A 14,098-nucleotide genomic window follows, 5' to 3' on the forward strand; every position below is an offset into this window, starting at 1 on the left:
ACTCAGCTTTTAGTTTTATTATTTAATCCTTTGGGTAGTTCTGTGACATTGCCTTATCTGTATAAAATTTATTCACCTTTGTGGTCATTTGCGGACATGTACAAAGGGGCAAAAAATTTGAGTTGCTCAACTCATATGTTTCCAGCTGAGGTTGAACAAGGCAATCCTCTGCCTTCTTGTTTCAGCTCTTTCTATAAACAAGTGTCCTTTTTGTGGTCTATTTAATGACATGTTTTTTGCATTTTTGTGCTTTTTGTTGGTGATTTCACTGTCTAAAATAGTGCTGAGGTGCTGTCTAGGTTCCTAAGCATAGGAAGGCTGTGATGTACCTTACTGAGAAAATAGGTTTGTTAGATAAGATTCATTCAGGCATGAGTTATAGTGCCATGGGCTGTGAGCTCAACGTTAATGAACCTACAATAAATATTGCATAAGGTGTCTTTAAACAGAAACACACATAAGCAAGGATATGTATTAATCAGTTGATGAAAGTGGTCAGGAACCTAACTCTATTTCCCCTAGGGTTAGTGGTTCAGTATTTTCTTATTCAGTGTCTGCAGTATAGAAGATAACTACTATGAATAATGAATTGACTTTATATCACATCACTGTAACATATCACTGCAGTCATCAAATTCTGTAATTTGTATTTGTGATTATGTTTACTTACAGTGCTATGAGAGTAGCTAAAAACAGTATACATGATGACAGTCCTAAGAAGTGGTGTGTGTATGTGTGCAATTTTAGATCTGTCTGGGGGGATTTAATTGAGTTGAGAATGCTTTTCTATGGTGTGGTGATTGGTTCTACATGTTACCTTCCTTTCTTTAGGGTATGCTGGGAAAATCAGCCAGATGCCGGTGATTTTGACACCTTTACATTTTGATCGGGACCCACTTCAGAAGCAGCCTTCGTGCCAGAGATCCGTGGTTATTCGAACCTTTATTACTAGTGATTTCATGACTGGTATACCTGCAACCCCTGGCAATGAGATCCCTGTAGAGGTAACTTATACTTTTTTTCCTAATGTACATTTTTAATACCTTATACATTTTATAATAATAGTGAATGGAATAGGCTATGGCAATGTTGGTATTTCTGAGGTTGGTTTTCTGTTCATAAAATAGGCTCTTTTTAATCTCCACGTAATTGGTTGTTTAATACACTATAGTAGAAAAAGGCCTTAAGTTTATTAAACTCCAGATTTCTGATTACTGTGTGGAGAATCACCAACTCTGATCTATCATTTTATCTAATCTTGCCAACCTCTACTTTATAAATAGTATCCTCCAAGTAGAGAAGAAAACACTAAGAGTGAAGAAGAGTTTATTAGACATAAGGGTGAGATTTGATGGCGTTATGGCCAGGCAGCCATGAATTTCTTATTGCTGTGCCTATTACCAATTGCAGTTTTGATCACCATCTTCCTTTCTTATTATCCCTCCACTAGAGTGTTCCAGAGGAGCTATTTGCATAGTGGCAAATGAAAGTCAAAGTGAGACTTTATTAGTTGGACCACTGTTCCAGGACTGTAATACAGGGCTCTGATTATATATAGCTCGATAGCTGGGTTGGAGAATGTGGCTTAGAGTTTGTTTTCCCTTAGGCTCACATTTGCCAAGTCTCTGGCCAGTCAAGTGACAAGGCCTTCCTCGTCTATACATGTAGCAGTGATTATTATTACCTTGCATTATGTGCCACCTTGGTGGCCTCGACGTTGTAAGCCACAGATAATTTGTGAAGCATCGGCATAAACCCGTAAAATCAGATACTTGGATGCCACAGCAATGTCAAATTGCTATAAATGCTTCTAAACACTTGTTATGGACCAGTAACAAACATGACTTGCAGACTTCACTTTGAGTAGTACTGAATTTAAGTCACTTAAATCTGTAGAGGGTCACTACATAAATTAATCATAAATATATCCCATATACAGAGAGGACAATAGTAAAAATAGATTATGTTTTAATTTCAAATTACAATTGCAGGACTTCTAAGTCTGTTAGACACACAGTGGACCCTGGCTCTTTATTTATAATCTTTGTTTTATAACAGGTGGTGTTAAAGATGGTCACTGAGATTAAGAAGATTCCTGGTATTTCTCGAATTATGTATGACTTAACATCAAAGCCCCCAGGAACTACTGAGTGGGAGTAATAAACTTCTTGTTCTACTAAAGTGCCGTGTGCAGATTAAATTGATTAGAAACCATTCCTAGTATTGACATGCAGTACTGTCAAAACAGTTACTGGAGCAACTACATCACATCTGAGTTCTCTGCAGCAAAAATCTACGGCTTAAGAGCTGAGGTGGGGATAACTAAAAGGGACTGAAGAGTTTGTATGGGTATAATCAAAGCACCATTGCCTACACTCAGACAGACTGACACTGCTTTTGCCTTTACCTCTGCCTCACTTGTTCTTTATGTATAAACTCACTGTTGCTATTGATGTCTCTGTCATCGAAGATGTATGGGAGTGGGTGAGTTTGGGGTCTGGTAATGGACTTCTTTCCCCTTGCCAGTTTCTAAGAGATGTTAGAAACACCATTATTTACCAGTGTGACTTAGTATGTATTCCTTATGGAGAATCTGCGTTTCCCGAAAAGTAACCTCATTCCTCCAAAGGTTCTGGGAAGGGGTCAACATATCAGATAAAGGTTTAGGTGGGCTATTCCATCCACTTTTGCAGGACACTGGGGCCATAAAATGGTAAGCTACCTTAAGATGGAAAAGCACCAGGAATTTGTTCAAATACTTTGAATTTTATGTCATCACAGCCATGGGAGGAAGGAACTATGAGTAGTCTCAGTTTAAAATGTTTTCAAATCATGCTCCACGTTGCATGCTGTCAACCTGTTCATTGGTAAGGAGCTTTATCCTCCCAGCCTTATTGCCAGCTCCCATAGCCTTGTAGAGGAAGTTTCTCTTCTCTCCCCAGAAGACACTGTCTTTGGTCTAGCATAGATAAAGTTCAAGCATTTTAATCTTGTTTGGTCCGAGGAGCAGCTCTGAGATCACAGAAACTATCGTGCATGCCCACAACTTACAAATGCATGCCTGCAGTAATCTCGTAAAGAGTTGTAAAATGAACTCTTAGATGTAATCTATAGATACATTTTTTTATGCACTGCTCAGAAGATTGTGACCAGTCTTGGCTCGTGCGAAGTATTGCCAAACTTTGTACTCCTTTCTGCCAGCTGTAAGAGAAGATTTAAGAACTGGTGTAGGACTCTTTGCCATTGCCACCAGTTTCTAACAGATGCTTTTATAACATTCATAAAAATAGACAGTACTAGGTTTGAATTCTGCAGCCATTTCTCTCTCAGTATTTTAGCTGATGTTACTATTTTTAAATGTTACCATGTTTTTCTCATACCAGTTCCATCTCAGGTTGCTGCCTCTTACCTAATCTTCAAGATCTTTTGTATTAATCAGGTATACAATTTTGTTTGGGATTCAGTGTTAGGTAAATAATAAAATTATGCATGGCAGAAGTCTTCCTTTCATTCTGTTTGGCACAGGCTATAAGAAAACTGTGTTGCTGAACCAGCAAGGGAAGAGCTTCTGACTGCTGTAACAGGTATCTGTATCTGAGAAACAGGAGTATTTGATTTCTAGAAAAATTGAAGAGTTCATTCTCTGTCCTAATGATGAGGAACTCATAATGGCTTTTTGCAAAAAGGGTATATTAGTGGTCTGGCCTTAACAGATTTGGAGGTAGTTATTTTAGAGCTGGAATAGACAACCTAAAAAAGGCTTATAAACATTTGTGTTTAGTGAAAAGAATTCCTCTTCTAGCAAAAGTGTCTTATGACACTTTTGGAATCTAGGAAGACTTTTTTCCTAAGGTATATTCTGTGGAACACTGTTGAGATAAAGGGTTAGGTGATCATATAAGTTTGGAAAGTGCTGCTCACTTGTCCTTCCATCTTGGAGATTTATGGTATACATTATTTTCAAAGCTCTGAGAAATTTTGAAGTTAGAAACAATTGTTTTTTAACTTAATGTTTTCCTGATATTTGTTCACTAAACTCCTTTTATATAATCCTTAAAACTGTAAAAATGGTTTCTCCAAAACACTTCTCGACATGATATAGTAAAAAAACCTAGAATTCAGAGATTTCTTAATATTTAGTACCCTCTCTTCCTTTGCAAAGAACTTTTTGCTTTGTGCCCTATAGTATTACTCTATACCTTCACAGTATTTCATCTGAGGACCTGAGAAAAGTTAAGATTGAAGTTCCATTTTACAGTTAAGGAAACAAGCTCAGCTTAGTAATGGCTACCTAAAGAGTTTCAGAATTAAATGTAGGGTTTCCCAGTTATTCTTTTTTTAAGTGAATTTTGGCACCTAAAATTATATAAACTTACTGGATGGTTATTTTTAACCAAGGCTTAGAACAGTGGCTCCCTGTCTAATAACATTCATTGGTTATCCTTGACAGCTCATGACTGCTTTCCTAACACTCACCACTTACCTGGGAATATATTCTATCTAATAAATATATTTTGTTTCTTTGTACCTATAGAAGGAGGAAGGCAGGTTAGTGAAAGCATCATTTATTCTTAAGATTGGTGGACACAAAAGAAACTTGAGAACCAAATAACCTTGCCCCACCTTTGTGGCCCCATCTAGCATCATCAGCTCTGTTAGAAGTAGCAACCTGGCATAATTGCTGAGAGTAGGTCTTTAGATGTACCTGGGAGATAGGGTTACCCGAGTTTCCCATCTTTTGCCACTCCTTTATCCTAAGATAGGTGCATGCATGTAGCCAAACAAGCATCTTAAAAGTTTGTTTCCTTGCTATGTTTGGGCTTATCCCCTGATAGCCCATTTTATTGAGTAACTTGAATCAGACCTCTAGAGCAGTTGTCCTCAACCCCTGGACCGCGGACTGCTACCAGTCTGTGGCTTGTTAGGAACTGGGCCGCACAGCAGGAGGTGAGCGGCGGACAAGGGAGCGAAGCTTCATCTCCCACTCCCCATCGCTCGCATTACCGGCTGAACCATCCCCAGCCCGTCTGCGGAAAAATTGTCTTCCACGAAACCGGTCCCTTGTGCCAAAAAGGTTGGGGACCGCTGCTCTTGAGAATGAGGACATTCAGAGTAGGTAGGTAGGGCCATTCATCTTTAGTGCTTTGTCTTGCCATTAAACAGCTGTGTGAACTTGGTCATTTCTGTGTTTTTTTAACATGTTAGATGAGGCAGTTGAATTATATTTACATCAAATCCAACTCTAAATTCTTATTTTATAAATAACAAGAAAAAACATCGCAGGAGATAGAATGGAGAAATGGGATAGTTTTAAGTGCTTTTGACATCAGATATGACCCGGCCAAAAGTAAACATTAAAATATTGTCAAATCAGTTATTAATTACCATTTTTTGAACCTGAGGCATAGATCAAGGTTTGACTACTTAAGAATCTTTCTTCTGTTGTGGCCGTGACACTTGGAAGATACTCATCAACAACCTGTTCCTAAGAGCAATCTCTTTATGTGTTTTTGGAAAAGTTAACAAGAGTATGCTTTGGCTTTGAGACCAATGAAGTCTCCCATACTCAACTTATATATAGCTAATTGTTGGCAAAGCTAGAATCCAGGTTTTCTGCTCTGTGCATTGAAGAGGTAATGCTCCAAGGCCCTTCAAGGCAAGGCTTAACAGGAAGTTCTCAGTGTGTAACTGACCATCAGGGATTAGTGTATTTCCAAGGTGTTAGTCATCTTCTTACAGCTAAGTGAGTATTAGTTTCTGGAAATAGTACTGTCTCTCAGAAATCTTCTGAAACTCATGCCCAATATTATATCTCTGTTTCTTCCTACCTTTCCAAACAGCTCCCTTTCCTACTCCTAACACCCTCCTCCTCTCTTCCCCTCTCCTGAATTCTCATTGGAATGTGGTGAGAACACACCTTAGCTATTACCTCAGTAGATGCTTCTTTCATTGGCCCCCAATTAGAATTTTTTTGGACTGTTCGTAGTTTTATTTATTTATTTATTTTTGTTTTTTACCTTTACTCATTCTTTTTTTTTTAAATTTTTATTGGGGTATAGTTGATTTACCATGTTGTTGTAGTTTCAGGTGTACAGCAAAGTGAATTTGTTATATATCTACTTTTTTTTAGATTCTATTCCCATATAGGCCATTACAGAGTATTGAGTAGAGTTCCCTGTGCTATGCAATAGGTCCTTGTTAGTTATCTATTTTATATATGGTAGTGTGTATGTGTCAGTCCCAATCTCCCAATTTACCCCTCCTCCTCCCCCTCCCTTTACCCCTGGTAACCATAAGCTTAATTTCTACATCTGTAACTCTATTTCTGTTTTGTAAATAAGTTCATTTGTAGCCTTTTATTAGATTCCACATATAAGCGATATCATATGATATTTGTCTTTCTCTGTCTTACTTCACTCAGTATGACAATCTCTAGGTCCATCCATGTTGCTGCAAATGGCATTATTTCATTCTTTTTTATGGCTAATATTCCATTGTATATATGTACCACATCTTCTTTATCCATTTCTCTGTTGATGGGCATTTAGGTTGCTTCCATGTTCTGGCTACTGTTAATAGTGCTGCAGTGAACATTGGGGTGGGTGCATGTGTCTTTGAATTATGGTTTTCTCTGGGTATATGCCCAGTAGTGGGATTGCTGGATCATATGGTAGTTCTGTTTTTAGTTTTTTAAGGAACCTCCATACTGTTCTCCATAGTGGCTGTACCAGTTTACATTCCCACCAACAGTAATGAAAATAAAAACAAAAATAAACAAATGGAACCTAATTAAACTTAAAAGCTTTTGCACAGCAAAGGAAACCATAAACAAAACAAAAAGACAAACCTCAGGAGAAAATATTTGCAAATGAAGCAAGTGACAGGGATTAATCTCCAAAATATACAAACAGCTTATGCAGCTCAATATCAAAAAAACAAACAACCCAATCAAAAAATGGACAGAAAATCTACATAGACATTTCTCCAAAGAAGACATAGAGATGGTTAAAAAGCAAATGAAAAGATGCTCAGCATCACTAATTATTAGAGAAATGCAAATCAGAACTACAGTGAGGTATCACCTCACACCGGTCAGAATGGCCATCATCAAAAAATCTACAAATAATAAATGCCCTAGAGGGTGTGGAGAAAAGGGAACCCTCTTGCACTGTTGGTGGGAATGTAAACTGGTACACCCAATTAGAGTTTAATAGGGAAAACTGAATACAAGTTGAATGTCTCCACCCTTGGAAAGTACCCCTTTGTCCTTACTGAGGTAGTTTAGCCACACAGAAAATGTAGGAAACCATGGAATCTTTTTCATCAGTGTAGGGCCTGACAACAATAATGGTGGCATCCTTGGCTTTTATATTTCCAAACATTTTATTTAATGACAAAAGATTTGAAATCCCCCAAAGATTGTCAAAATGCCAGCACCCACCCTAGTCACATATTGAAGATGCCCAGGTATACCACCCAAATCTAACCTTTTTCAGTGGTTCTCAACCCTGGATGCCTGCTGTTACTACTTGAGAAGTTAACTCTGTATAGCACCCAGACCCCACAATCAGTTAAATTAGCATCTTGGTGAGGCCCAAGCATTGACAGTTTAAAATCTCCCAGTTATTGAGGGACATACCTGGCCTTTCTAATTGTAGCTTAAAATCTTTGTCAAACCTATAAGTGAGAAGAGAAGGCCCTAGGTACTGTCTTGGTGAAGATCCGTATAACTAAAGTAGTTCAAAGCTAGGGACCAGACTCTGGAACTGATTCTACCTATACAGGTTATCCCCACTATCCAAAAGTAGAGCTTTCTTATGAAAGCTTTTAGGCAAAATGTCGTAAAGCAAAGAAGCAATCACTTTAGGACACATCTGGCTAATGATGTATGAAATAAATCCAGATAAAGCACAGATGCTCACAGAGTTCAAAGCCATGGCAGCCAGATGCTGAGTATAGTTCGAAGGGAAGGAGCTTGGGACCGCCACTCTTGCTGCTTGAGGTGTGCGCTGCCTCTGTATCAGCTCACTGCAGAACAAACGCAGAATGCTATTTTCACTTTTCATCCTTTTTCCTAAAAGCAAAAATCCTTTTCCAACTTCTTTCGGTTTGTGAAAACAGGAACTACTGTCGGTCTTTCGCAAAAGTGTAGTGGTGTAAAATGAACTTTCAAAAAGCAAGGAATACCTGTACTGTCTTGTAGATCAGACACTCCACGGGCCCGTTTGGTAATACTCAGGGTAGCTGACATAGATGTTACCCCCTTTGAGGTCTGTGCAGCAGCTACACAGGCTTCTCTCTTTCAACCTCTTTTTTCCTACTCCTTTTGCTTTTCGTCAAAGAGGAGAAATCCACCCCTATGCTGCAGCCAAGTCTCCAAATTGGACTTTAGCCAGATTATGAAACTGAGACTGAGCTATTACTCAGAAAGCCTTCTGGAGCCATGTCATTTCAATATAATTCTCTACAAAGCTAGAAATTACCTACCTGTAACCTCAGTTTCCTGAATGAAATCTTTTGAGCAGTTCCGTCTTAATTTACCCATTTAGGGTCTTTGTTCACTGGTGAATCCTGTGGCATCCCTTGACCTTGTTAATGACCCCTGAATTAGCAAAATCAGGAGACTGTGGGGGGAGTTTGGCTATTTCTTGGGTATACTAAGTTCAGTAGCTCCAAACTCCTCTGAGTGTTCCAGGAAGCCTGAACCTTGACTGATCCAAGTAGAGTATATACCTTTGGAGAATACAGATGTTTAAGGTAAGTAATTTTCTGTTTTTGAATCCACTATGACCATTGTTACAACCTTATGATATTAAATGAAGACGTGAATGTAACCTCCTTTCGAAGAGATTTTTTTATAAAGAAATATTTTGTTAACCGGAGTAACTAGTGTAGTTGTAAAATCACTATGTAATTGTTCATGGTATACTGAAATGTCTATTGTGTGTTGTGGTAATAAAGTTGGCATAAAATAGCTTTGCTAAATTAATGTGAAATGATTTTAATGCTTTTCTGTCTTCAATATACTTCCTAAAGGAGGAAATGATGACTTTCATATTTGTCATTAAGCTTTAGGGTTCGTGAGAAAAAGAAGGAGAAAAGAGGACAGACACTATCAGCATATGGGAAATAGGAAATTGCGTATGCTGTCAGAGGTTTCTGGATGATAAAGTTAATCTATTTCTCTTAGTTATATAGGAGGGTGTTAGTGTTTTACCTACAGTGTTAACAGTGAACACAGTAGACATAAAATATTGGGTATCTTTTTATTTAAATGATTAGCTAAAGGTGTTTGTATTTCCAAAATTAAAGTCATGTATGTACACATACATACTTATTTGATTTCTTACATATTCATTTATATATGATCAAAACTGTTCTCAATTTCTTAAAACATAAATTGCCTTTATTTAATACAGAAGTCAGATTCATTTCATTGTTTGGAACTATGTTATCAGAGTTGATCAAACCCATCAAAGTAAATGTTTGTATTAGTGAGTTACCAATATGAAGATTAGAGGAAATGACATTGTTCAGAACTGAATTCAGTAATTACTTTCAGGTGGCTACATTGCTCTGGTAGCTGGATCCTTTCAGATCAGTGACCTAGTCTGGCCTTCTGCTATCTGGGAAGAATGTATTTGGTTCATCTGTATTTTGTAAAGTTTTTACTCTTTTAACATGGCTCGAAACAAAAATATTACTGAGTTTTTATCTTGCACTCTCACAGATCTGTCATTTTACCTTTCAAAAAATTCTACTTTTATCAAAAGCTATATTTTACACCACAGCTAAGATTTTTCTTGGAGTGTCAGTGAATTATTTGAATGAGTTATATACATTAGATACTAGGAAAAGCAGCTAGGAATCCTACTTAAACCTCACTTAAACCAGATACTGTGTTGAATTCTAATGAAGAAAAATTTTTTTATGTTTCAGGATGCTGTTTCATATGCAACTGTATATTACTGTTCTTTTAGACAGTATATAACCTGCCAACACATACACTTTTTAAAAAAATTAACACCATAGAGAAAACTATATTTTAAATTCCCACATTAAAATAGTGGAAAACATGAGCGCCTTTTGCCAAGATGCCTTTACCTAATTGCATTAGGACATTGATACTTGGTCTAAATAAGAAAAAAAGTTTCAGGGGACTAAATTTTAGTATTTAGCAAAGTGCAAGAAAATTCTTTGGAAAGCAACTACTATTGCAGTGTGAAGTGTGAGTGGTGAGGATATAATGAATTGAACTCTTATTTTTAGTCCCTATTCTGTGGAGTGCCTGAATGAACAGTTTGAGAACCATGTAGTCTCAGTATTTTCATTTCTTTTTCTTCTCAGTTTAGTTGTCTTAACTTCAAAGGGTATGTCTAAAATACACTTGTGTCCTTAATATTGAAAGAGTTGTCTTTCTTGGTTTTGACATTTAAGAATTGGAATATTTTGCAAAAGTATAGATATTTAAAAATCTTAAGTGCATCTTCCTAGGAGTGTAGAAACAGATATGCCATATATTATATAAAGTATATATGTATAGAATGTGCCTAGATCCAAGTTTGATCTACACTTTCATTCACTTTGGAGCTTGTTTTGTCAGGTACCTGTTGTTACAACAGAGGCTTAAAACTATCCTATGCTTTTCAGACCTATATGTAGTAGTGAGTATTTTAATTTACTGGATTTAAACTACGCTAAATGTGCTATCTACAATTTGTTACTACTATATTAATTTCTCTTTGTAAAACAAAGGAGAACAGTCACATACCACACGCACACTTTAAAAAAATCTTTGTTAAGTAGACAGTGATGGCATGGCCATCTCTTGAATGTGTTTTGAGAGTTTAGAGATGTTGCTCTGTCTGGCAGAGAGAGGGAATCAGCACAGCTCACATTAGTTTGGGAATAAATTGAACTTCAGCTTATGAAGGGAGCATAGCTGTCTTGTGAATAGTTTCACCATTGTGTGATTTCTTCACCCTAAGTCTCAGAAGAGAACCATTGTAGAAAATAAAAAGCTTCTCTCTGAGACACGGGAATAGAATCTATCATGAAATCTTAAGAGTATTAGTGACATCAAGTAAGATTCCTATTAAACTGGTAAGTGTAAGTTTGGGAATGTATTTTAGAAATAATATTTGTTCCTAATTCTGCTGATTCAACATTAGCCTGAAATCCAATAAACTTGATTAATTTCTGACTCTGACTCCATGTAGCTATGTTACCTTGGGCCAGACACCAATCTCCTGGGCAACAGTTAACTCAAATGTAATTTAGGAATAGTATTGCCTGTGTGGGTCAAGTATGAAAAATGAATATGTATGAAAATATTATCTGTAAAATGCTAGTGTAAGCATAACCTGTTACTTAAAACAGATGGCAATGCACATAAAACACATGATACGGATTAATAATTTCCTTGTGCTCAATTAGCTGGGACAATTCAGATAAATTTACACTATGCCACATCTCCAGATTTTGAGCTAATTCCTTTTAGCTGTACAAGGACTGTGTATTCGTTTTTATGAAATTTATACCATGTGATAATAACCCTGACCAAGGGAACAGATCTCACTGACTTCTGTCTTTTAATTTCCTACCTTGCACTTGAGAAGTACAAAAATTGTATGTCTACTTTCCTTTCTCTTCTGATTCTAGTGGTTTGTGCAATAATGAAACATTTGTCCTCTCTGTCTTTTGGTTGGGGAAAGAAATTTAGGACAATAACAGATGTGATAAGTTAGCATGTGAGTAATTGCAGAATAAAATATTCCGGCAATAATTTCCATAAAAAGTTGAGAGGTGAGGGCTTCCCTGGTGGCGCAGTGGTTGAGAGTCCGCCTGCCGATGCAGGGGACACGGGTTCGTGGTCCAGGAAGATACCACATGCCACGGAGCGGCTGGGCCCGTGAGCCATGGCCACTGGGCCTGTGCGTCTGGAGCCTGTGCTCCGCAATGGAAGAGGCCACAACAGTGAGAGGCCCGCATACTGCAAAAAAAAAAAAAAAAGTTGAGAGGTGAGGGAGAACACCTCAAGCTCATTTGATATTCAGATGCTTTATGTCACCCTTTGGATTGGAGCTGAGTCCTCGAAGTAGTCCACGGAGAGGTAGAAATTATGGAATATTCCTGGTGGGTGGAGGCCAGAAGGAGCCAGAAGTGAGTAAACTTTGACCAGCCTGAGTTGTTTGGGAGGATAAAATTGGAGAGTTAGTACAGAATTATGGAGGGCTGTCAAGGGTTTGAATTGTGCCCTGTTGGGAGTGTGTACTGGCTAAGTCAAAAGGACTGGAAAAGCTGGTAGCCCACTTCCTCTGTAAGAAAGTGGCATCAACCCTTTTCCCTTTCTGTGAATAAGGTCTGTGATAAGCTGTGGTCAGGCTAGTCAGTCACGAATAGTTTCTCCATACTACTTAATGTGCTTCAAGTGACATACTATATGTTTGAGAAAAGTGTTTAGTCTAGCTTCTAAGGCCCTCCACAGCCTAACTCTTGCCTACCCATCAGGCTTAAACTTGCCTTCTGCATCCAGGTGGATCCACTTGCGGGTCCTTCATGCCCTTGGTGTTTCACTTCCCCCCTTTGCCCCTACTGCTCCATCTATCTGGAGTGCCAGCCCCAGGGCCCTTGATGTCTGCAAACATTTACTTACAACTTTCAATAGAAGGTCTCCTCTATGAAAACGTCATACATTTTCCAAGCTCCCACTGCCTGTTGAGGAATTCCATGACTATTTGTTTATATTTTATTTCTTATTTCTCTTTTACTTGTTTGTATTCATTTTCTTCAGCCAGACTGTAAACATTTTTTTTTTTTTTTTTTTTTTGCGGTACGTGGGCCTCTCACTTCTGTGGCCTCTCCTGCTGCGGAGCACAGGCTCCGGACGCGCAGGTCCCGCGGCCATGGCTCATGGGCCCAGCTGCTCCGCGGCATGTGGGATCCTCCTGGACCGGGGCACGAACCCTCGTCCCCTCCATTGGCAGGTGCACTCTCAACCACTGCGCCACCAGGGAAGCCCCAGACTGTAAACTTTTGAAGGCAAGGTCAACAATTAACTTATCTTTGAACTCTTAGAGCCTGGGTCATAAAATGTAAAATTGGAATGCTTTTTAGAAACCTGCAAAAAGAGGACAAAGCTTTTTTCAAAGGAATAAATGTCTAATGGTAGAATTCCAAATAACAGACACCTAGGTGAAAAAGCTAATCTCAGGCAGATAACCTAGCCTGCACCCTTGCTTCCACACTGATATCACCAAATAGGAAACCACTTATATTTTTAGTTATCTGTAGCTTCAGCCTTTTGTGTTACAGCCCTAAGTACAGTGCTGTGTTTTTTTAAAAAAATATTCTTTTTTTTAACTCTAGGCAGTCTGTTTTTTTGTTTTTTTGTAAATTCTGTTTGAATTATAAATTAAAATATGAATGCTTAGAGAATAGCATTCAATTATTGGGGATTTGTTCAATAAGATTGGGTGGTTGGGGGCTTCCCAGTGTGGGAAGCAATAAACCACAGAATTCAAAGAAGTGGAATGGTGGTCCTGACTTAAGGTGGTCTGAACAATTTCCACGGTGCTTATAGTTAGGCTAGTTGGCAGTTCAGGTTTCCTTTAGAAACTGTTCTTTAGTTCTGCTCTGGACATCTTGTAAGTGCTCTTTTTCACAAGATTAAAGCAGAATTTTGGAAACGGTTAGGCAATTAATCCTGAGTGAGGGTTTCAGTGTTGTTTTTCAGCTTTTGTTGCAGAAGGGAGACACTAGTTCATTACTCACAAAAGTAAAGAATAATGGTATTTATCTTATGAGGTTTTTTTTTTTTAATTATTTTTTTTGTCTGCTTTGGGTCTTTGTTGCTGCGCACAGGCTTTCTCTAGTTGTGGTGAGCGGGGGCTACTTTTTGTTGTGGTGCGTGGGCCCCTCATTGTGGTGGCTTCTTTTGTTGCGGAGCAAGGGCTCTAGGCGCACGGGCTCAGTAGCTGTGGCTCATGGGCTCTAGAGCGCAGGTTCAGTAGTTGTGGCACACGGGCTTAGTTGCTCCGCCGCATGTGGGATCTTCCCGTACCAGGGCTTGAACCCGTGTCCCCTGCATTGGCAGGTG

The 14,098-nt window shown here is 38.4% G+C and overlaps 1 protein-coding gene across 2 annotated transcripts in view; it reads left to right on the top strand.

Moving 5' to 3' along the window:
- GMPS (guanine monophosphate synthase) overlaps positions 1-2,214 on the top strand; it is a 76,904-nt gene extending 74,690 nt beyond the window's left edge. For both annotated transcript variants that reach the window (XM_060099059.1, XM_060099060.1), the window contains exons 15-16: positions 832-1,004; positions 2,059-2,214. In XM_060099059.1, coding sequence (XP_059955042.1) covers positions 832-1,004; positions 2,059-2,160 — 275 coding nt within the window. In that variant the 3' untranslated portion in view covers positions 2,161-2,214. The remainder of the gene's footprint in view (positions 1-831; positions 1,005-2,058) is intronic.
- Positions 2,215-14,098: the final 11,884 nt, after the last annotated feature.

The sequence above is a fragment of the Mesoplodon densirostris genome, chromosome 5, assembly GCF_025265405.1.
Source record: "Mesoplodon densirostris isolate mMesDen1 chromosome 5, mMesDen1 primary haplotype, whole genome shotgun sequence".
NCBI lineage: Eukaryota > Metazoa > Chordata > Mammalia > Artiodactyla > Ziphiidae > Mesoplodon > Mesoplodon densirostris.